The sequence below is a fragment of the Macaca nemestrina genome, chromosome 15, assembly GCF_043159975.1.
Source record: "Macaca nemestrina isolate mMacNem1 chromosome 15, mMacNem.hap1, whole genome shotgun sequence".
Taxonomy (NCBI): Eukaryota; Metazoa; Chordata; class Mammalia; order Primates; family Cercopithecidae; genus Macaca; species Macaca nemestrina.
Genome location: NC_092139.1, coordinates 60,884,961 through 60,910,532, shown reverse-complemented (window position 1 = coordinate 60,910,532; position 25,572 = coordinate 60,884,961). Strand labels below are relative to the sequence as shown.

General features: G+C 36.4%; 1 protein-coding gene across 10 annotated transcripts in view; it reads left to right on the top strand.

The window, feature by feature from the left end:
* LOC105465829 (putative ankyrin repeat domain-containing protein 20A2) overlaps nucleotides 1-25,572 on the top strand; it is an 83,892-nt gene that overhangs the window by 50,960 nt on the left and 7,360 nt on the right. For all 10 annotated transcript variants that reach the window (XR_011613673.1, XR_011613671.1, XR_011613672.1 and 7 more), the window contains 8 exons: nucleotides 582-762; nucleotides 1,941-2,780; nucleotides 9,246-9,358; nucleotides 11,369-11,498; nucleotides 18,591-18,872; nucleotides 19,797-20,008; nucleotides 21,362-21,584; nucleotides 25,038-25,083. Coding sequence is in view for 1 of the 10 variants with exons in the window: in XM_071079785.1 (XP_070935886.1) it covers nucleotides 582-762; nucleotides 1,941-2,780; nucleotides 9,246-9,358; nucleotides 11,369-11,498; nucleotides 18,591-18,872; nucleotides 19,797-20,008; nucleotides 21,362-21,584; nucleotides 25,038-25,083 (2,027 nt within the window). In the remaining 9 variants the exon portion in view is untranslated. The remainder of the gene's footprint in view (nucleotides 1-581; nucleotides 763-1,940; nucleotides 2,781-9,245; nucleotides 9,359-11,368; nucleotides 11,499-18,590; nucleotides 18,873-19,796; nucleotides 20,009-21,361; nucleotides 21,585-25,037; nucleotides 25,084-25,572) is intronic.

Here is a 25,572-nt window from a genome sequence, read left to right as displayed (position 1 = left end):
GTGAATTGAAAGTACTTAGAAAGTAATATAAAAAATATGGGGTAACAGATGTTAGACTCTTTAGCCTAGTTTTGGCTGACAGTCATCTGCAGATATAGTTTGTGTGAGGGACAGCTGAAGGTTCCATCTTACTCTGTCAATCATTTGGAGAGGTACCTGCAATATTTCATAAAGATGAAACTTTATTTCTAGTGAACTTAGACACTTGTCAATAAATAGTAACTTTAAAAATGTAGTTGATCATAAACAATCTTTTCTAATAATGGAGTAATTATGATTGTGTGATTTAAAAAGGTAATTTTGAACATGTAACTTTACTGAATAATCTCCAGTATCCTTTTTTATAATATATACTAGAGTGACTAGTAACAGAAACTATAGCGGAATATCCTTTCCTTACTACTTTTCAAGTATATGCATTCTTTGGAAGATGTTGAAGTGAGAAATTAAATATCTGAGAGCTGCAAAGGAAAAATAATCCAGAACATGGAAGTTTTATTAGGATGATAAACAACATCTGCAGAGATGAGCTCTTTATTTTTTAACAAAATGCATTTTAAGAGAAATGTCTTTATCTGCAGATGCACCTTCAAACAGGAAAATGAAGAAAAAATAAATGTTAATATGCTGTACAAAAAAAATAGAGAAGAATTAGACAGGAAAGAGAAACAACATAAGAAAGAAGCTGAAGCAAAACAACCTGAACCGGCTGTTCAGTCACTAGAGATGAAACCAAAAACTGCAAGAAGTACTCCAAATCAGGTAAATCAATCTTTGGTAAAAATTCTATATTTTAAGCATTATTTATCAATTTTACTTATAATATCCACTTGATTTAATATATACTATAATAGGTCTAAAATCAGAAATGTTATCTCACTTTTAAAAATGAATGATGACACTTACAGGTATAATTATTAATATTTATTATAAGTCTTGGCATCCACATAGGATATTGTTTTATTACCAAGTGCTTTTGCAAACAATAACATGCCATAATGTATACTTAGTGATAACCTATTGATAAAAATGTTGTTCCCAGGAAAATTGTTGCTTGTACTTCCCTATTTCATATTGATTACTGTACCTAAAATAAAATAAAGAAGAAACAGAAATTATTGCAATCACAAATAATCTCATGATATCCTAAGAAGAGCTCTATAAATTTTATCTTATTTTACCGTTGGTGTTTTAAAATAAAAGTTTTATTTTGTATTGATGTAATTACACCACAGAAGTAACTGTGATCTGTTGGAGAACTAGAAATAGACTCACAAGTCCTGGGGAAAATCCTGTAGCTTGCTTATATTTTTAACCTTTCTTTTTCAAAATTATAGTAACTAGAGGAGTTCATCAATGAATGTATATAGGAGTGACTAGTATAATGTCTAGATTTATGATTTAGTAAATGTAATTCTTATAACTGACTATAGAAGTGTTAAAAGAGTCAAATTGCAATAGAATATTATCTGGGAAACAGAACTGTAATAACTTTGGGAAATTTTATCTGTCCAAATACGTGTGAACTAAGGTTCTTATTATAGGGTGGTGTAAGGGTTAGATATCAAAGTGTAAATGCATTATTTGATATATTTTAATTTAGTCAAATTTGTTAATGCTTTAATTTATGCTTTTGGGTTTGTTGTAATTCAGGCAAAGGCTTTTCCAATTCTGATATTCTTACAAATTCTCTGGTGTGCATGTGTGCGTGTGTGTGTGTTTACTTTTATGAACTCATTGACTTTAAATAAATTTCTGAACTTTTTGGAATTTATGCTCTACAAGGTTCAAAGTTTTGCTTCAACTTTTTCTCCTGTTGGATATCCACTGACAGTAAACTTTTTAGTGTACGGATGTGCAGGTTATTCTTCAGCTTCAGAGGTAATCACGATATGTTATTTTATGGAGTACTAGCTAAAACTTTCTTTTATTTTATTTAGGATTTTCATACTCATGAAGAAACAGAAGATCTGATGGATGAAAATTGCATTTTGAAGACAGATATTGCTATACTCAGGCAGGAAATACTCACAATGAAAAATGACAACTTGGAAAAGGAAAATGAATATCTTAAGGACATTAAAATTGTTAAAGAAAGAAATGCTGCCCTTGAAAAGAGTATAAAACTCAATGAGGAAATAACAAAAACAGCATTCCAGGATCAACAAGAGCTGAAAGATCTCAAAGCTGAGAATAAAAGGCTCAATTCCGAACTGCTGAAGAAAAAAGAAAGCAACACAGAAAGAAACCTAAAACTTACTTTACAGAACACACAAGACATTTCTGTGCAAGAAAAAATGAGTTCTGATATCTCCGAAGTTGAAGATAAGAATGAGTTTCTCACTGAACAACTTTCTAAAACGCAAATTAAATTCAATACCTTAAAAGATAAGTTCCCTAAGACAAGAGATACTCTCAGAACAAAGCCATTGGATTTAGAAACTCTACAAAACGACCTAAGCCAAACCCAGCAGCAAATAAAGGAAATGAAAGAGATGTATCAAAATGCAGAAGGTAAAGTGAGTAATTCCACTGGAGAGTGGAACTGTGTGGAAGAAAGGATATGTCAACTCCAGCGTGAAAATCTGTGTCTTGAACAGCAACTAGATGATGATCATCAGAAAGAGGATCATAAAGAGAGAGTAATTAATATCCAAAGAGGTTCTATTGAGAGTGGAAAGAAAGACCTCCTCGAAGAGAAAAATAAGAAGCTAATGAATGACTATGATCATTTAAAAGAAAGTCTCTTTCGATATGAGAGAGAGAAAGCAGAAAGAGTAGTAAGTATCAAGGAAGAGAAATATTTTCAAACTTCTAGAAAGAAAATGTAAACATTTGGTTCTGGATACATGTTGAACCTAGTTGAATATAAAAATCAATAGATGAAAAGTGTGTTTACCATATTGTATAATTCCATTTACGTGAAGCATCCAAAAAAGAGAAACGTATAGGGACATAAAGTAGATTACTGTTTGCGAGGGGCTGGGGCTGGAAGCTGGTAATGACCGCTAAAGGGCGTGAGGGATCTTGCAGTGATGGAAATGCTCTAAAGTTGGATTGTAGAGATGGCTGCACAACTTAGTAAATGTACTAAAACTCGTTTAACTTAAGTTAAAACAGATGTAGTATGTAAATGATATTTCAACAAAGCTGTTTTAATAAGAAAACATAAAAGGCAAAATGTGTTTACTCCATCAGCTTAGAAACACACCTTGTTTCTAGGAAATAAAAGGTAGAGGTGAGAGATGATTTACTTTGAGAAAAGACATTGTGTCACCTGCAAAATTGCATTAGGCACAGAGTCATATTTTCAGGTAGATAGTCCTGTACTGGTTAAATAATAATTTTAATGTCTTTATGTTGCCACATGTTAAGACCATGTTGAAGGTATAAATGGAAATGTTTACACCTGAAATGAGTCTTTTCAAATTACAATTTAATTAAGTGATTTTCTTTGACACTTAATTCTAGATTTCCCAGATGAACTGAAGTGCATTGCTGTGTCTTGTCATACCTTGCTTTAAGTAGCTTTTAATATATTTTAGTTGCTATAGCTTTGTTATTATTCATATTAACAAATCTGAAAATATGTCAAATTACATATTTTTGTGACCACATAATGTTTTAAGGGCACCTACTTGTTATAAAATCATAATTTAGGATAAACGTGGTAAATTTTAGCAAAACCGTATTTGGTTTAGTCTTCCCACTGGAATTTATAGTTTACTTTGAATATTTTTATTAATAATTAACTCATAATTTTTATTTCAAAGCTCAATGACTATCATTTGAATATAACTTTGTCCAGTACAAAGATACTATAGCTGCCTGTGATTTATGAGTTAGGCATTAGATCCCCATTTTCATACGAAAGAGGGGTGGCAGGCTTCACATACAGTGGGAATGGAGTAATTACAGAGGGAGTTGTAGGAGCTTGAAGTCAGAGAGGGAGGTAGAGGCCTGTTTACCTAGGGCCTCAAAGGTCATTGGAATTTTACTTTTATTCTGAGATAGGAATCTGTTAGAAGGATTTGAACAGGTGATTAAATATGTTAGGAACTTTGAGGTTGAGTTGAGCTTCCAAGATGATTGAATGGTGGGATGAGTCTGTTGCGTAAGTAAGAATACGAATTAGGCAGGAAGATAACACATTCTGCATTCCTCACTGAATTCAGTAATAAATAAAAGTGTGTACATGTGATGAAAAGAAGGTGAATTAATGTGTGTGGTGATAATTTTCAAAGTAGGTACGTTAGAGTTCAATAGTATTAACATAATTTAATAATAAGGCAATTAATAAAATCAGTAACAAAATTATTTTATCGGGTGGTTGTGAGACAACTTCAACGAGAAGTAGCTGATTCCCTTAAAAAATTAACTATGTTAGAGTCTCCACTGGAAGGTACATCACGTTGTCACATTAATTTGGATGAGACACAGGCCTCAAAGAAGAAATTATTTCAAGTGAAAAGTCAAGTATGTATGAAATTTAACATGTCGACAGTTATTCTGCAGCTGATTGAATTATATAACATGTTTTAGGATACTAATTTTGGCAGAAGCTTTTGTGTTTTAATTATAATTAATTATTTCCATTTTACTATGTTTATAATGTACTTTTCTTTTATATTGTGACTTTCATTCTACCATTTTGAAAAACCATTGTATGCCTTTTCTCTTGCAACACATGCCCTTGGAAAGGTTGAGAATTATACATCATTCCTCACAGAAAATTGACTTTTCTCCTGTTAAACAGTATTTTTAAGTAATTTTTGTGTTGCTCTGATGAGGCACGCCAGATTAAATCAGAGGAGAATGTTTGATGGAATGTTCCAGAAAATTATCTTATTTCTTCACTTTTGTGAATGAACACAGAATCTGTGTCTATTTATTTCACAGATTCTAGGTTAACTTGTACAGAAAGGCCACTATACTAGTCTTTGAAATGTACGTATTTTAGGTTTTTTACAAACCATTTGAAAAGTTAGGCATTTTCTTTATCTTTTATTTAAAATATACTATAAAACTGTAGAAATATTTAGATTTGATATAGTATGTACATCAAAAATTGAGAGTTGATAAAATTATCTTGGTCCTGCCATTGGATTTTAAAAACGGTTTCACTGATATAATTCACACATCAGATGGTTCAACAATTTAAAATGTGCAACTCAGTATTATTAGTATATTCACAGCATTTTCATCACCCTGAAAAGCAACCCCACATCTCCTAAGCGTGACTGCAACCTTCCTCCGTGTCTCTTCACCTACCCCTGTTATAGGCAACCACCATCTACTTTTGTCTCCACAGGTTGGCCTGTTCTGTGTATTTCATATACATAGAGTTATACAATCTGTAGTCCTTTGTGACTGGCTTTTTCACTTAGCATAATATTTTCAGAATTCATGCACATTTTGGCACACACTGGTAGTTTATTTCTTCTTATAGTTAAATGATATTCTATTGCATGACTATACTGGTTTTCCATTCATTCATCAGTTGATGGATCTTTAGGTTAGTTTCCACTTTTTAGTGATTATGAAAAATGCTGCTGCAAACATTCACTTACAGGTTATTATGTGGACATGTGCTTTTATTTTCCTGCCATTGAACTTTATCCTCAGAGTTAATTGGGCAGATTTCAGCACTTGTCTTGCTCATGCTATCCTTTCTGCCTTTTCAGTTTCTGTTCATCTAGCCTCATTCATCAGACCTGGCAGACGATTTTTTGTTTCATGAATTTTTCTATGACTGTTCTGACTCTCATCGACCTTATGTGTTAGCAATTGTTGTCTAGTCTGTGCAGAAAAATTTAGTCCTTAATTTTACATGGCTTTTTTAAGGAAGATAATTTTGTCTCATTATAAATGTGCTTAATGGGGGAATAATATATAATATGTATGCCACCTATCCTTGCATAAATTGAAAACATTTTAGCTTAGAAGATTTTAGCATACAATGAAGTACTTTATACCACACCAATTATTTCTTCTTTTAGACTTTGACACAGTAAGGTTTATATTCTAAATGTATTTTTAGCAATTAAATATCAAATCTAAACCAATGAGTCTAATAGAAGAGAATCGTTCAAATCCATGTTTATGTTTTTCTCACTATGAAAAGGAATCTAAATTGGCCTTTTTTCACTCCGCAGCCAGAACTGTATTTCTGGACTGCTACCAGTTTGTCAGCTGAACAGTTCTGGCTGCAGCTTGTCTGAGGAACGATAGCACAGCCCCTCAATCTGAGTGCTCAGCAGACGGCTAGTGAAGGCAGCACCACAGCAACAGTTGCTCAGAGGGAACTGATTCAGGAACCTCGATTTGGCAATAGAGCCTAGAGTTTTCCAGCTCAGTGTCTTTAGCCTGTCTCTGCTGGTCATGTCAGTTACATACTATTCAATCCAGGAGGCGCTATTTACATTGTAGTACATACATAGTCATTGCCTACTGAGTCACACAGATAGAAAAGTCAGTTATAAATTTTATGCCCCCCATTTGCTGCAGCTTTCAGTGGTGAGAAGAATGATTGAGTGCAGCTATAGGAAACTAGTTCCATTGGCATGCCACCTGCCTAACATACACAATTTTGTTAAGATATACAGATAGAATTATTATACTAATAGCAAATATTTTATGTAGCTCACTATGTTCCACGTGCTCTTCTAAGGGCTTCATGTTAGTCCCCAGTTAAACACCTGGTTGGGGGAGGTGACTCATGCCAGTAATCCTAGCATTTTAGAAGGCTGAGGCAGGAGGATCGCTTGAGCCCAGGAGTTTGAGACCAGCCAGAGCAATATAGTGAGACCCTGTCTCAAAAAAAAAAAATTTAAACACTTACTGAGGCATACTGGTGCATGCCTGTAGTCCCAGCTACAATGGGAGGCTGTGGTAGGAGGGTCACTTGAACTTGGAATATTGGGACTGCAGTGAGTGGTGATCAAGCCTCTGCACTCCAGCCTGGGTAACAGAGAGAGACTGTCTCATAAGTAAAATGTTCTGTATAGATTCCCATAGAATTGAGTTAGACATCAGGCATAGAATTATTAGCCACTTGATGTCTGCCTTGAGTGTAAAACATGTAATAAGGGGCAGCTTTAAACCATTTCCATCAATAGCCTCTAACTTCTCAGGAAGGTTCTTATTTCATGAATTTCTAAGCAAGAGACTACCTGGATTAAGACATTTGGTGGATACCATTTTGAGATGAGGAATCTCAATTGGGAAGCAGGGAGACCTCTACTTGACTGGAGCTGCCAATGATATAGTTGAGTGTCCCCCTGAAAGAAACTTTAGAACAAGACTTTCATCATGCCACATCTCTATGGAAAAGGAAATTCTTTAAAAGAAAACAAAGGCAAACAATTGATAATCTGATTCTCATGGGAAAGTTTTCGTTATAAAAGAAAACAAGGACTGGGTGCCATGGTTCACGTCTGTAATCCCAACACTTTGGGAGGCTAAGGTGGGTGGGTTATCTGAGGTCAAGAGTTCAAAAACAGCCTGGCCAACATGGTGACACCCTGTCTCTACTGAAAATACAAAAATCAGCCAGGTGTGGTGGTGTGCACCTGTAGTCCCAGCTGCTTGGGAGGCTGAGGCAGGAGAATCACTTGGACTCAGGAGGTGGAAGTTGCAGAAAGCCAAGATGGCACCACTGCACTCCAGCCTGGATGACACAGTGTGACTTCATATCAACAAAAAATGAAAAACAAAGAAAAACAGTGTATACTGGTCCAAAAAAGAAGAAAGAAAGAAAAAAAGGACAAAGTATACTGGTCAGTATCGTCACAGTGAGATAGTCCCTCTTTGAGATTAGAAAATAACAGTATTCTCAAAGTAGCATCAATAAGAACCAATGTAAAATAGACAAGATTCACTATCTGCAAAAGTCATCTGCACCAAGTAGCAACGTATGAGTGTGTGGTTGAGAATATGGTCAAAATATGTGTCCTAGAAGGAAGAGGCCTCAAGAGAAAGGTCAGAGCTGGAAATGTAGATTAGGGAATCTAGGTCAAAGTTTTGAGGTTTTTCAGAGTCCTGAGAGAATTTAAAAAGTGAAATAGCATCCGGGTGTGGTGTCTCATGCCTTTAATCACAGCACTTTGGGAGGTCAAGGCAGGCAGATCATGAGGTCAGGAGTTCAAGACCAGTCTAGCCAACATAGTGAAATCCCGTGTCTACTAAAAATACAAAAAATTAGCCAGGTATGGTAGCACATGCCTGTAATCCTAGCTACTTGGGAGGCTGAGGCAGGAGAATCACTTGAACCCAGGAGGTGGAGGCTGCAGTGAGCCAAGATCATGCCACTGCACTCCAGCCTGGGTGACAGTGGGAGAGTCCATCTCAAAACAAAAAACAAAAACTAAACAGAACAAAAACCAAAAAGGAGTAGAGCTGAACAACACAGGTTGCTGCATTTAGAAATGAAGTGGGGTCAGAGGAGCAGAGGGAGCATTTGGTCACCGCTCGCAGTTGCTGCTGAGTAAAGCGGAGTAAAGTCCTTGACGACCCTTGGAGTTTTTAATTGGAATTATTAAAAATCAGATTTCAGTATACAAAACACAGTAAGTGATGAAAAATAGATTTCTGGATGAGACCATGTGTCATAGAGTCCAATGGAAGGGGAGAAACAGGATAATAGAAAAGCCACAAAAAGTAGACAAAAGTTGTGCTTTTGTTTATTATAGAAAAAATAAACTTTATTTAAAGAGAAGTGGTTAAGAGAAAGAGAAAAACTGAAACCTATGGGTGAATACTTAGAATGACAGTATTTATCTCAGCCTGAAGATAGATGAGGATCAAAAATGTAACAGGAACTAGATAAGAGTTTTCTAAAACTCGTGTTAATAAGACATAATTTAAGAAAACTTGGAATATCTTAAATATTAATGACAATGTTTCTAGAGTATCTTTAAAAACTAAATGTAAATATATAACTACTACTTTTTTTTTTTTTTTTTTTTACTAACCCTTAGTATTTTATGTGTAAAAACCCTCATTTGTAACAAAGATTTTGGGCAGTTTAAATTTCAGAAAAGATAATGATGAAAGTATGAATCATTTTTAGCAGTATTAAGAAAAATTACTATTTTTGAAATCTGCCCTTCCTGGCATCGGGTTTATAAAATGCACTTTATACACCTGCCTAAATAAGTATTACTCATCCACTTATGAGAAAGATATTTGAGATAAAAGAGGGTCTCTAGATTTTACAAAAATAATTTTAAACATTTTTTTTTAAGACTGAAGAAAAAAAGGAAGAATTAAGAAAACTTGTTGAGTTAATATCATCACTGGAATGTAATGTGAATCGAGTAAGAAAGAAAAATCATGAATTAGAACAAGAGGCAACTGGGTAAGGTTTTCCTATTGTAGAACATGTTAACCATTTATTAATTGATTTAACTCTAATTTTACTTGACTAAAACCTAGATACAAATTCATGTTATGTCTGTATTTTCATAATTAAACGAATTCTATTTTGAAATGTATTTTACAAGCTCACAACACAACTTTATAGGCATCTGCGTCGTGGGGGCGGGAGTCAGCTGAGCTGCTGGGGCAAGGTGAAAGTTTTTTGAAGCCAAAATATTATACTTATTTTATTTTATTATTATTATTTTTTTGGTGGAGAACAGAGTCTGGCTCTGTCTCCCAGGCTGGAGTGTAAAGGCCCGATCTTGGCTCACTGTAACCTATGCCTCCAAGCAATTCTCCTGCCTCAGTCTCCTGAGTTGCTGGGATTACAGGTGTGTGTCACCATGCCTGGCTAATTTTTGTATTTTTAGTAGAGACAGGGTTTTTCCAAGTTGGTCAGGCTGGTCTCGAACTCCTGACCTTGTGATCTGCCTGCTGCAGCCTCCCAAAGTGATGTGAGCCACCGCACCTGGCCACTTACTCTTTAATGGTTTTGAAAACAATGACAAAGCCTTGGACAAGTAATGTCAAGTACACTCTTCATTATCTAGCTTGAATTTTGATTTCTGAAGATATTTTTGCTGTCTGTGGTCATTTTTTCTTCCCTTTGTAGTATCCTCTGCTGCATTCAAATTCTTTAAAGACCTATTTGTGTCATTCTTTAACATCAAAATTTACCTTGATATGTAGCTTATATTTTGTTTCTGCTTCTTTCTTTTTCTTTTAGATATAAAACATATTGGAAGTTTACTCATTTTACACGGTACCTCCGTTGTATACATGAAGTATACATGTTATAAAACTTCTGTTTTACATAAATAAATTTCATATATATATATAAATATATGTAAAACCTAAAGAAAAAGTAAAATGAGCATTCACGTTTTGATCACTTTTTTTTTTTTAATGGAATGTGTCTTTGAAGCCCTGAACACAGCTACTTCTCTATTTATTTACTGAGCACTTAAGTTTGTTTTTGAATCTAATTGACATTTTTCTGACATTGCCTTTCTCTACATGGTTTTGTATCTCTTTCATTTTGTTGACATTATGTCAGCAAAGATCTCTAGATCTCTTCTTCAAAGTCTGTAAATCATCCCACATCTCTCTGCCCCTTTCCCTTTTTCTAAAACGGCCTGTTTCCTTTTTCTCCTCAACTCAGATACTAAAGATGTTTTCTTCTCTTTTTCTACATTGAACGATCTCCTTGATGCTTTTTGTGTGTACTTTTTTCTCTTCTTATAGACTGCGGTCAATGGGTGTCAAAATGTATTTTTGTGTCTTTTTCAAACATATGTGTTTTACTTTTTTATCTTGGTTACTCATCTCTGGGTTATGGCTTATATTTAGTAATAGGTTATTTTACTTAGCATACCAACATGGATATGAATAGTTTATTTACAAGAAGTGTAGTTAGGCCAGGTGTGGTGGCTCACACTTGTAATCCCAGCACTTTGGGAGGCCAAGGTGGGTAGATCATTAGAGGTCAGGAGTTCAAGACCAGTCTGACCAGCGAAACCCCATCTCTACTAAAAATACAAAATGAACCAGGCATGGTAGTACACGGCTGTGATCCCAGTTACTTGGGAGGCTGAGACAGGTGAAACACTTGAATCCAGGAGGCAGAGGTTGCAGTGAGCCGAGATCACACCATTGCACGTCGCCCTGGGCAACAAGAGTGAAATTCCATCTCAAAACAAAACAAAACAAAATGTATGGTTATAATATCACTTTACCTGCTATATATGCCATAAATTATTCTTCATATTATTTATCTAAGATTGTAATTTCATATAGAATGCTTTCAAACTATGTTCAGTTGAAACTGAAAGGATCATAGCTTATAGATTTGTTTCTTTGATATGCCATAACATAACATCTTTTTAAACAATTATTAAATAGTTACTCTTAAAAATACTTGACTTACTAACTATGTACATTTTTGCAGATATAAGAAACTCCTGGAAAGGACAATAAATATGTTATATGTATTTGGAAATGAAGACTTTGGTTTCCATGGAGACTTAAAAACAGATAAACTGAAAATGGATATTCTGATTAAGAAGCTAAACCATAAGGTAATTTCTTTTAAAAAAATTATTTTATCTTAAGGTCTAGATTACCTGAACAAGGCATGCAGGTGTGTTACATAGGTAAACGTGTGCCATGCCATGGTGGTTTGCTGCACCTATCCATCCATCACCTAGATATTAAGCCCCACAGGCATTAGCTATTGATCTTGATGCTCTCCCTCCTGACCCCAGCAGGCCCCAGTGTTTGTTGTTTCCCTCCCCAAGTCCGTGTGTTCTCATTGTTCAGTTCCCACTTAAAAGTGAGAAGATGCAGTGTTTGGTTTTTTGTTCCTGCATTAGTTTGCAGAGGATAACAGCTTCAAGTTCATCCATGTCCCTGCAAAGAGCATGACCTCATTCGTTTGTATGGCTCCATAGTATTCCATGGTGTATATATACCACATTTTCTTCATCCCGTCTATCGCTGATGGACATTTGGGTTGATTCCATGTCTTTACTGTTGTGAACGGTGCTGCAGTGAACATACAAATGCATGTATCTTTATAATAGAGTAATTTACATTCCAACATACGGTAATTTTAAATCAGTTTTGGGATCAAAAATCACATAATTTGGGAAAATATTAATAATGAAAAAACCCAAATTCTGCCAAAATATGTTGAGAAAATAGAGGATAAATATATCTTTTCAGATTTTAAATGCATCAGGCTCTTAGTTAATCTTCCCCAGAACTGGGAAGACCTAGAAGGGGAGAGATTGGGCTACATTAATGAGGGCCATTTCAATCTCTTGGCCCTGCAGCGGCCATTTCAAAATATGTCAAAAATATATTTAGGGGTTAAATATTTTTATTTCCTTCAGCTTCTTCTCTCTGTGATGCTGGACCGGAATCGGGTTAGAAAGTGAGCCACATTATAAGAGTTAATAAAACCCATCTGATGAGATTTTATAGTTTGAAGTGTGTGATTCCCAGACCCTGTGGATAGAAATTGGAGCCAAAGAAAACAAGGTCTTATTCCTCAATATAAATCTCTCAGTGCTTTAAGCAGTGAAAGAAAGATTTTTCATTTAATTTTACTGAGTTGATACTAATGAAAAGAATAGTTTTCAAAACATGAATCCTTTTTTCTATAAAAAGGACATGCTGTTGATTCTCTTAGGCCTTGACCTCTGGCCAGTGATCTGAAACCAAGCAACATCTGTCTCCAAATCACTAGTACCAAAATCACTAGTACCAAATTAATTTTGGGCAGAGGATAACAGGTTTATTGAGAAATAATGAGCACACCATGCAATTCACTAATTATAATATACAATTCATTCACTTTCATATTTTGAGAGAGTTCTGCAGTCCTCGTTACAATCAATTTTAGAACATTTTCATCACCCTAAAAACAAACCCCACATTATTTAGCCATCTTCACTAGTTTCCCCTTCCTCCCTCAGCCCTAGGGAACCACCCACCTTCTTTGTATAGATTTGCCTATAAGCCTCTGAAATAAAAAGCAAGCGGTCTACAGTGACTGGCTTATTTCACTTAGCATAATTTTTCATGCTGCATCTGTGCTGTAGCAGGTATTGATGCAGAGTTTTTGCTCCTTAGTTCAGCTAAATCTGGGTTCTTCTGTCATGACCAGGAAAAATTAAGCATGAAGACACATTGAAGGGTGAGGAGGACAGAATTTATTAAGTGAAAGGAAAGTGCTCAGCAAAGAGAGGGGTCCTGCAAACAGGTTTCCACCTCACAATTGAATACCAGGAGCACAAGAGCTGAAGTGGTCAGGCTCCTCCCCTGCATAAGGTGGGAATTCCTGGTGACTCCTCCCCATCCTGCCAGTGCTTGTAGGCCTCCAGTCCTCTGCCGGCATGTCCAGGCAAGACAAGTCCAGGTTCCCTTATCTGCACATAACATTGCAGAAATATCTATTCAAAATCTTTGCCCATTTTTTAAATTGGGTTATCTTGTTGTTTATGAATGGCAGACATTCTTTATATGTCCTATATATGTAAGTCCCTTATCAGATATATGCTTCTCAAATACTTTCTTCTACTCAGTGTCTTACCTTTTCACTTCTTGATACTGTCTTCTCAGGCACAGCAGTTTTCAATTTTGAAGTCCATTGAATCCATTTTTCCTTTGGAGTCATAGCTAAGAAAACACTGCGAAATGCAGTCACAAAGATTTATGCCAGGGTTTTCTTCTGAGGGTTTTATAGTTTTAGCTGTTACAGTTAACTATTTTGAGTTAATTTTTAAATAAGATATCTGGTCCAGCTTTATTTATTTTTTGCATATGGATACCCAGTTTTCCCAGCACCATTTGTTGAAAAGACTATTCTTTTCCCATTCTGTTCTTTTGTTAACCTTGTATAAAATCAATTGACTGTAAATGTGCAAGTTTATTTTTAGATTATCAACTCTTAGCTTGTTTATGTCTATTCTTATGCCAAGGCCAAATCAAATTTAATGAGGAGTTTTTTTCCATCATATTGCATATTACCAGATGTCTTATGTCATAATAAAAATTAAATTTAGTGGAATATCTTTAACTTCACTTTTTGTGTCTCGAAGATGTCTCTGGCCAGCTTATACCTTACTTAGTCTAAGACATGATGGGAAGTCAGGCTTACAAGACACACTTGATTTCTTTTTTTCTCCATTCCAACCTTTAGTCTCTTTTCCATTGCCTCACTCTATAGTTATATTTGTGGAAAGTTTTGATCACAGGATCGGCTGACATAGTCTAATATTTAGTGCATTATGTTTTGCTAATTCATTGTACTTCATAGAATCTTCCATAGCTGTCTACCATCCAGGAAGGAGAAGTTTAAGTCTGAGCTGCCAGCTTTCCTCAGTGGAAATCAAGTGAAGTCATCATCTTTCAGTTCGCAGATCCTCTTTCCACCTGGTAGCTGGTTCTCTCGGGTAGCACTGTGGCTAATACTTTTCTTGGTGCCAATCTTGCATTCTCAGAAACCACAGTTCCCTGTATTGACCTCCTTTTGCTGAAACAGAGATGCACAGCTCTGCTTTCTAGCTCAATAGACGATTCTTGGAATATAAAGTTTAATTCATTCCAAGAAAAAGTCTTAGGAGTGCAGCACTTCAAAATCAGGTAATGTTCAGGCAGTTTATCAGAGACACATAGTAGATTAGTATTTTGACTTTTGAAATTTCAGAGTGTGCTATAGAGACACATTGTGGCATAACATAGAGATGGGATGGTCTTAACTTCTCCATACAAACAAGCTTGAAGTAAGGTGAAGGAGAAATTGCGTTTGATGTCTTAGCACTCAAAGCGTGCTGTTTATTTTGCTTCTTTGAAGACTAAAAATCATTCCATAATGTTCTCCTTATTTCCTCACTGAGAAAAGGAAAATGAAAATTGAACACTAGATCGATTAATAAATACTCAAAGCTTCTTCTTTTAGGATTTTAGTTCATTGAAATCAGGTAAATGTCTGATTTTGGTTATGTAACCAAGTATTTCTAGTTGTTTCTCAAATCATATGTCTTCTTGCTTCCCAGTCTGGTCTCCTAACTTGAGGGGAAATTGTAAGGAGACACCCTGGCCTTGTTATCAGAGCTCATAATTGAAGGGGGTTTTAGGAAAAGTTCCTCCTCAGCAGCTTCTGTCTCTCTCCTGGTTATCTGCTGCTTCTCAGTAATGTTTGCCATCAGTGAATAAATCTCAACATTTATTAGATACTACTTTAAAGAAGACTCTTTTCTGCTACACAAGTTATGTTTCCTGTCCTTTATTTTTCTTTTTTTTTTTTTTTTTTTTGAGACGGAGTCTCGCTCTGTCACCCAGGCTGGAGTGCTGTGGCCGGATCTCAGCTCACTGCAAGCTCCGCCTCCCGGGTTCCAGCCATTCTCCTGCCTCAGCCTCCCGAGTAGCCAGGACTACAGGCGCCCGCCACCTCGCCCGGCTAGTTTTTTTTTGTATTTTTTAGTAGAGACGGGGTTTCACCGTGTTAGCCAGGATGGTCTCGATCTCCTGACCTCGTGATCCGCCCGTCTCGGCCTCCCAAAGTGCTGGGATTACAGGCTTGAGCCACCGCGCCCGGCTCCTGTCCTTTATTTTTCTAACAATTACCCAGAGTTTTGTGACTTACAAGAAAAACATTTCGTTTGTTCATGAACCTGTGGTTTGGAAAAAGCTTGGCCAGGAGAGCTTGTCTCTGCTCCCCTCAGCTTCTCTAGGAACAGCTGATCATTTGGGGAAATGGAATCATCTGAAGCTTTGCTCACCCACGTGTTTGATGGCTGATACTGGCCATTGGCTGGAACCTTGGTTGGGGCAGGCAGCATGAACACTGACCCTGGCACTGCCAGGCTGTCTTTGTGGCCTGATCTCTCTCACAATCTGGGGGCTGAGTTCGAAGGGAAAGCAGTCTGAGATAGGGAAGCCACATGGCATCCCTTTTACTGCATTCTATTCATTAGAAGGAAGTCAATAAGGTTGGCCCATATTCTGTTTTTAAATGGGATGAATATAGCCTCGCTTCTGTTCTAATTGACATACATATATGTATACACACACACACAATTATGGCCATAGAGTGACATTTTGATACATGTACATAGTGTGTAATGATCAAGCTAACTAGCACATTTACTACTTCAGTCATTTTTCATTTCTTTGAATTATGAACATTCAAAATCTTCTGGCTTTTAAAAAACATACTATAAATCATAGCCATATTCACCCCACAATACCACAGAACACCGGAACTCATTCCTCTTATCTAACTGTAATTCTCTATCCATTAACCAGCCTCCCCTCTCCTACTTCTGTGAGCTTTTTTGTTGTTGTTAAGAGACAGGACTTTTCTAGTGTAGTCTGGGCTCTGGGCAACTGTAGTCATCCAGATTGGAGACAGTGGTTTGATCATAGTTCACTGTAGCCTCAAACTCTTGGGCTCACATGATCCTCACACCTCAGCCTCCTGAGCAGCTGGGATTATGGGCATGCAGCACTGCACCTGTCTGATTTTTGACTTTGTAGAGATGTCTCCCTATGTTGTCCAGGGTGCACTGGAACTTTTGGCCTCAAGTGATTTTCCTGCCTTGGTCTTTTAAAGTGCTAAGAAATAACAGGCATCAGCCATGTTACCCAGCCCTCAGTTTTTCTTCAGCTCCCACACATGAGTGACAATGTGCAGTATTTATCTGCACTTAACATAACATCCCTCAGACTGATCCACGTGGCCACAAATAACAGGGTTTAATTCCTTTATATGGTGAATAGTATTCCATTGTGTATGTGTACCACAGGATTTTGTCCATTCATTTGGTGGTGGACATATAGGTTGATTTGATACATTAGCTGTTGTGAATAGTGCTACAATAAACATGTGAGGACAGGTATCCTTGTGATCTATTGTTTTCTTTTCTGTTGCCTGAATACCCAGTAGTGGGGTTGCTGGGTCCCTGGGCAGTCCCATTATTAGATTTGTGAGAAAAACTCGTGTTGTTTTCTGTAGTGGCTGCACTATTTTACCTTCCCACCAACAGCATGTAAGAGTTTCCTGTTCTCTGGAGCCTCACCAGCATTTGTTATTTTTATATCTTTTCAATGATAGCAATGTATTCAAATTGAAGCAAGATTATATCACATTGTAGATTTGATTTATATTTCCCTGAGGATTAGTGATACTGAACATTTAAAAATTTATTTGTTGGCTATTTGTATTTCTTTTTTCTAAAAACAAGTATAGTTAGATATTTTGTTCGATTTTGAACTCAGATTTTTTTTTAACAGTCAAGTTGTTTGAGTTTCTTGTACATTTTACATATTAGTCCCTTATCAGATGAATAGTTGACAATATTTTCTCCCACTCTACAGGTTTTCTCTTCACTCAGTTGTTTGCTGGCCAGAAGCTCTTTAGCTCAATGTACTACCATTGGTCTATCATTTGTTTTTTCCTATGCTTCTGATGTCTTACCCATAAAAATCTTTGTGCAGACTAATGTCCTCAAGCATTTTCCCTATATTTACTTACAGTAGTTTGATAATTTGGGGCCTTAAATTTCAGTCTTCAATTGATTATGAGTTTCTTTTTTATATGATGTTACAGAGGAAACTAGTATCATTCTTCCCCATATGGATATTTAGTTTTCCCAGTGCCGTTCATTTGAAGAGACTGTCCTTTCCCCAATGTATGTTCTTGGCACCTTAGTCCAAAATCAGTTGGCTTTAAATATGTGGATTTATTTCTGGGTGCTGTATTCTATGGCCTTTACCCCAAGAATCATGACTTCTTAAAATGCAATTCAAATTGTCCTGAAACATTTGTAGTCTAAGGAAAGGCTTATGGCATTGAATCCTTATTTACAGGATTCATTATTTTGTGTCTTTTTGAAATACGGTCTTTGTCTGTCATCCAGGCAGAAGTGCAGTGGTGTGGTCATAATTCACTGCAGCCCTGAACTCTGGGTACAAGCCATCCTTTTGCCTCAGTCTCCCAACTAGCTGGCTCTACATGCATAAGCCACCATGCCCAGATAATTAAAAATAAGTATATATATACACACACACACACACACACACACACACACACATATATATATATATAGACATGGGAGTATCACTATTTTGCTCTTGCTGATCTCAAATTCCTGGCCTCCAGTGATCTTTCTGCCACAGCCTCCTAAAGTGCTGGGATTACCGGCATGAGCCACCATCCCTAGTATAGAGTATTAAATTATTTTCAAAGTCTTATTCCCAGAGCCATTTATTGACTTTGGCCTAAATCACCCACTATGATATGTCTGACACCGTTTTGACATATTATGGGGAGTGAGGATGAGGGAGGGGGGTAGACACTTTTCACTGAGAGATCACTTAGTGCCATTGAAGGAGGAACAGAAATGTATTATCAGGAAAATAAAAGTCAGATGAAGTGCAAAAGTTCTCTGGAAAGATGATGACAGTAAAGCATATATTTTTGTGACTCATGGTAGCTTTAACTTTGCTCTTAAAATTCAGAGTAATTTAAGGCTTTACATTTGAAGAATGTACTGTGTTACAGATAACATTTTATTGCAAGTAAATACTTTTCAAAATTTGCTATTGGTTTTGTATTAGATTATTCTTAGTCTATATCAAACTATATTATTTTATTCATGCAGTTTGATGATCTTATGGCAGAGAAGGAAGCTGTATCTTCAAAATGTGTCAATTTGGTGAAAGACAATCAAGTTCTTCAACAGGAGTTATTATCTATGAGAAAAGTACAACAGGAATGTGAAAAACTTGAGGAGGATAAAAAGATGTTGAAAGAACAAATATTAAATCTTAAGACACATATGGAAAACAATATGGTAGAACTTGGCAAAGTACAAGAATATAAATCAGAGCTAGATAAAAAGGCAATGCAGGCAATAGAAAAATTAAAAGAAATCCATTTACAGGTTAGTTTTTTAAATCAGGTAAGTTTATCTGTAATGTGCTTTCATTTATTTCACTGCAAACTGTATTTTGGATATGTATATATTGTGTTTCTTCTGCCTCTCTTGTAGCAATTTGCTTTGTAGAGTTCTAGAAAAAAATGGCATCTGTTTTTTCTTTCAAACATTTAAATTTCCATTATTACTATAACAAGATCAATCTTTCAGAGTAATGATTCTCACTATGGAGTCATTTGATGATTAAGACCAGTTGGCATAAGAAAAAATTGTGATTTAGAGATTATGTGATACTTTTAAATTGGTCTTAAGCTACATTGTTCTTTGATCACTTTTTAAAATTATGAATGCATTCTATTACTTCTTGTATGACCAGATTACATTAACAGTAACATAATTATGATTTCAAATTTGTATAAATCAGACTTAATTCTGAATTCAGTTATTAGTTTTTTTGATATTGCTGATAAATATGTTAAGCTCCAGCCTCTTTTTTTTTTTTTTTTCTTTTTTTGAGACAGACTCTTGCTCTGTCACCCAGGCTGGGGTGCAGTGGCCGTATCTCAGCTCACTGCAACCTGCACCTCCCGGGTTTACACCATTCTCCTGCCTCAGCCTCCCGAGTAGCTGGGACTACAGGCACCTGCCACCTCGCCCGGCTAGTTTTTTGTAGTTTTTTTAGTAGAGATGGGGTTTCACCGTGTTAGCCAGGATGGTCTCGATCTCCTGACCTCATGATCCACCCATCTCAGCCTCCCAAAGTGCTGGGATTACAGGCTTGAGCCACCGCGCCCGGCCCAGCCCCCTTTTTTTTTTTTTTTAACATATTCAAAATTGCTCTTTGAATCACTGACTCAAAATGAAAGGCAAAAAACATATGGTAATTAGGTTATAATTGTTTTAAAAATGTATTCTTTTCATTCATTTTAGACACAAGCACAACATGAAAAACAATTGGAGCAGTTAAGCAAGGATAACATGGCTTCACTAAATAAGAAGGAACTCATGCTTAAAGATGTGGAATGTAAATTCTCCGAAATGAAAACTGCTTATGAAGAGGTTACAACCGAATTGGAAGAATATAAGGAAGCCTTTGCAGCAGCATTGAAAGCTAACAATTCCATGTCAAAAAAAATAACAAAGTAAGTCAAAACATACAATTGTAGGAAATGAATTAAGCTCATTAATTTGTTTTGAAAACATAATTTTTAGTGAGATGGCTTCAGGAGATTAGTACGAAGTGAATGCTAATTTGATAATGTAATTTTGGAAAATAATGTTAGTAAATAATCTTACCTTTAAAATATTAGTCAAGGATAATGTCTGTCCCATTTCTATTTTTTATTTTTATTTTTTTGCTTTTGTATGACTTTTTTCCTCTGAAAACTCTCATGTAGTTAATCTGATCTGTTAGTTTTTGTCACTAAGTATTTTTGAAGCTTTATAATTCATAAAGCGATCTTGTTATAAAATTACTTGTCAGAGTTTCCCTAAATAGAAAGATTAATGAGTTTAATTTATTCTTCGGTAGATCACAACCTACACCCAAAGTGTCGAGTGGTACTGCTACTCTGGGCACAATCGTTTTTAATTGTGATTTTTAGTATTATCAATAGAGGGTGTCTCAAGAAAGACTATTTGTGTAACATTTTCAAGATGTTACAGAAAGGCATCCTTGTGAAATAGGGAATAATTATCAAGGAATTTAAAGAAGTGTAATTCACAAAGTGGTTAAAAAGTAACACCTTGTTCAGCCTGAAGATTTGTGTGGAAGGCAGAAAGAACAAGCCCCCTACTCCAGTGCCTTGGTCACGGTGCTGGGGGCTAATTGCCTTCAGCGCTGCTTTAGTTCTTTTTATTCCAAGCCACACCATCTAGTTCTCCCCAGGAGCTGTTGCTCTGAGTTCTTCCTCAGTGCCAAATGCTTAATTGTTCCCAGATAACGGGTGAAATGTGCAAGGGTGAAACCTAAAATTTCCTTACTAAACACAACTATTCCTAGATTTTTTTTTTTGTTCATTTTAGTTTTCTTAACCTACCTCAAGGAATACAACATGATGTTTTGATATAATGATTTCCAGTGAAGTGGTTCTTATACTCCAACAAATCAACATATTCATTTTCCCACATAGTTACCCTTTAAATACAAGTATTTCTAATGGAATCTTTAGAATCTCACAAGTGGAGCCATTTTAGAAAGCAGCAAGTTTCACCTGGTGAGCCGTGCATCACTGACAGCCGTTTCTCTCCCCTGTCTACTTTGTTTGAACTGCTTGTTCAGTATAAATTACCTTAGAAACACAGGTGCTTCTTTAGAATGATTTTACAATTATAATTTCTTACAACAGGTATGCTGTCACACATCTTCGGTGTGAAAACACCATTTAGTGGGTACTTTGGTTTACTCTCAGGGCAACGTTTTAAAAACTGCAAGTCATTAAGAATCATTTAAGGAAAAATGAAATACTAAGCATTTGTCTTTGCTATCTTTACAGATCGAATAAGAAAATAGCAATGATCAGCGCCAAGCTTCTTATGGAGAAAGAGCGGATGAAACATTTTCTCAGCACTCTTCCTACAAGGCGAGACCCAGAGTCACCTTGTGTTGGAAATCTTACTAGTAGAGGACTCAACAGAAAATATGTTCCCCAAATGCCCATCAGAATTCCTACTTCAAACCCACAGACTTCAAATAACTGCAAGAACTACTTCACTGAGGTTAGTTATATGATCGTTTCTCTTTTGGCTTTCATTTCTCTAATATAATTCCTCTTTGTAATTTGGTGAAATACTGAGTTGTTCTGTTGACTTATGCATGTTAAGTAAACATCATAATTAGCTATGTTAACACAGAAAGGAAATGGGAACTTTACATTTTTTAATTCCCTTGAGCTCTCATTTTCAAGAGATACCCATTTCCTAGCTTTATTCAATACATGTGACTAAACTGACACATTTAAAATGTCTTTAAAAGCTGCATTTAAGTTAGGTTTTAGAAATTGCATGTTATTGCCTAATAACTGACGATATACCTTGAGATGCTGTGGCTTACTCTCTAATTCTAGTTTAGTTGCAGTGCATACTACCGCCTTTTTTTTTTCTTTTCTTTTCTTTTCTTTTCTTTTTTTTAATACAGTGTCTCACTCTGTTGTCCAGGCTGGAGGGTCGTGGCACCATCTCGGCTCACTGCAACCTCCACCTCTCAGGTTCAAACGATTTTCCTGCCTCAGCCTCCTAAGTAGCTGAGACTACAGGCGCCCACCATTACACCCAGCTAATGTTTGTATTTTTAGTAGAGAAAGGGTTTCACCCTATTGGCCAGGCTGTTCTCAAACTCCTGACCTTGTCATCTACCTGCCTCAGCCTCCCAAAATGCTGGGATTACAGGCATGAGCTACTGCACCCAGCCCATGTCACTTTTAAAGTTTGTTTGCAGCAGACACCACGGTGACTCATGCCTGTAATCCCAGCACTTTTGGAGGCTGAGGCAGGTGTGTCACAAGGTCAGGAGTTCAAGACCAGCCTGGCCAAGATGGTGAAACCCCATCTCTATTAAAGTACAAAAAAATATTAGCCAGGTGGGGAGTGGGCACCTGTATTCCCAGCTACTAGGGAGTCTGAGGCAGAGACTTGCTTAAACCTGGGAGGCAGAGGTTGCAGTGAGTCGAGATCACACCACTGCACTCCAGCCTGGGTGACAGGGCAAGACTCCATCTTGAAAATAAAAACTTTTAAGAAAAGTTTATTTGCACCATCTCAACTCTTCCCACCCATAATCACAACTGAATGATTGGCATCCAAACACTTTACCACATATGGATGCTTATTATTTAGTAGAATCCAATTTAATTGCATTTTATGAATTAAACAAAACCCTAAAATGTTAATTTCCTTTTTTATGTTAAAAGCTTTGTGCTTGGCCAGGCGCGGTGGCTCAGACTTGTAGTCCCAAGGCCTAGAAGTTTGGGACGCTGAGACAGGTGGGACGCTGAGACAGGTGGAACACCTGAGGTCAGGTGATTGAGACCAGCCTGGCCAACATGATGAAACCCGTCTCTACTAAAAATACAAAAATTAGCAAGGCATGTTGGCAGGCATGTGTAATCTCAGATACTCGGGAGACTGAGGGAGGAGAATCACTTGAACCCAGGAGACAGAGGTTGCAGTAAGCCAAGATCATACCACTGCACTATAGCCTGGGTGATGGAGACTATCTCAAAAAAAAAAAAAAAAAAAAATCAGTTTGTGCCTTTCTTACATAAGAGTACGTCCTCTGACTATAAAAATCCTGGAAGAAATCCTAGGAAATGCTCTCCTGGATATCATGCTTGTCAATTAATTTATGGCTAACTCCTCAAAAGCAACTGCAAGAATAACAAAATTGACAAGTGTGATCTAATTAAGCTAAAGGGCTTCTGCACAGCGTGAGAAACTATCACTGGATTAAACAGATAGCCTAAATAATACAAGAAAATATTCACAAACTATGGATACAGCAAATGCTTATTATCCAGAATCCATAAGAGACTTAAACAAATCAAAAAGCGAAAAATAAATAACACCGTTAAAGCTGGGCAAAGGCCATGAACAGACACTTCTCAAAATAACATATGTAAGTGGCCAACAAACACATTAACAAATGCTTACCATTGATAATCATCAGAGAAATGCCAAATAAAACATCAGTGAGATACCATTTCACACCAGTCAGAATGACTTTTGTTAAAAAGTAAAAACATATATATATGTTGGGGAGGCTATGGAGGAAAGGAAACACACACTGTTGGTGGCAATATAAATTAGTTCAGCTGCTATGGAGAGCAGTTTGGAAATTAAGTACTAAGAATGACCGTTGGATGAAGCAACCTCATTACTCTACTAGGGGTATGCCTAAAGGACAATAAATCATTGTAACATAAAGATGCATGAACATGTGTGTTCATTGCAGCACTATTCAAAGTAGCAAAGACGTGGAGTCAATCCAGGTGCATCCAAGGTAGATTGAAAATCCAAGCTAGATTGGAGAATTCCATATATACAATGGAATACTTTGCAGCCATGAAAAGAACAAAATCAGGCCCTTTGCAGCAACGTGGATATGGCTGGAATCTACTACCCTACTCAAACTAACACAGAAACAGAAACCAAAATCTCCTGCTTTCACTGATGTGGGAGCTACACATTGGGTGCACATTATCATAAACATGGGAATAACAGACACTGAGAAATAAGAACGGGAGGGACAGAGTGGGCCAAGGTTGAAAAACTACTTATTGGGTCATATGCTCACTACTTGTGTGATGGGTTCAATTGTACTCCAAATCTTGGCATGCCTCAATATACCTTTGGAAAAAACCTCCACAGGTACCACCTTAATTGAGAATACAAACTAGAAAAAAAAAATTAATAAAAGAAAAATTTACCATAAAAAAGTTTAGTATAAGTAGAGAACAGAAATTTCTTTTTAAGATAAAAATTTATTGGAGTAAAAAAACAGATTACACTTTTATAAAGGGCAGAGTTCTGCTAAGAATTTCAAAGTAATGCATTCATTGTAAAAGATGACTTTAATTTTTTTTTTCTTTTTTGAGAAAAGGTCTCACTCTGTTGCCAGTCTGGAGTGCAGTGGTGCAATATTGGCTCACTGCAACTTCCAACCCCTGGCTTCAAGCAATTTTCCTGCCTTAGCCTCCCAAGTAGCTGGGACTACAGGTGTGGGCCACCACGTCTAGCTAATTTTTGTATGTTTAGTAGAGACCAGGTTTCCTCATGTTGGCCAGGATGGTCTCGATCACCTGACCTCGTGATCTTCCCGCCTTGGCCTCTCCAAGTGCTGGGATTCCAGGCATGAGCCACCACACCTGGCCATTGTTTAACCTTTGTACTAATAAACACCACCTTTCTAAAATTATGTCTATGCAATAGGCCAATATTAACTGTATTTTTGTCTGATTACTCTAAGCAGCATTACACAGATACATCCTCTATTATCTAAATTAAAATCAGTAGAAAATTTACTTTATGTATGTGATTATTTTTCTTTTGAAGCCAACTTCAAGTTATGTCTAGTCACTAAAAATACTAAAGGCCACAATTTGTAAGTGATATATTATTTTCATGATAATGTTTCTTGTTTAACTTAAACATTATTATTATTTTCACTTATTTTAGATGGAGCCGGACCGTGTAGAACAAATAATTAGAGAAACAAAGAGAAGTATGTTGCCAAAATTTATTCCTTAAATTTAGGTTTATTTTAGAAATAAAATTTAATAACAAATGGCATTCCTTCTCATTGTTGGGTTAGTAGATACCACGTTAAGTATTTTTCTCTTCTTACACACATCTAATGAAAGATATGAAAACAAAAACTTCCAGAGAGAAGACTGTCCTTGTGCACCATAAATTCATCACATCCCATAGCTTCAAAAATTCCCAAGAAGTCTATGCATCTCTTTTTCACTGGCTCTACACTTTCTTAAGTTTTGCCATCCTCATGGAACTGTCAGCCAGCACCCTGAAACGATTCTCAGAAAACAAAGGCATCATCAAGTTCTCAGGGTTTTGGTAGAGATTGAAGGCCAACAGATGTCAAATTCATTCAGAAATACTTAGCTGAGCAATAACCCTTCATAAGCAGTCACTTGACAAGTGACATTTTAAATCTCCTGTCATTTACTGTGTCATTGGCTTACGTCTGTTCTCA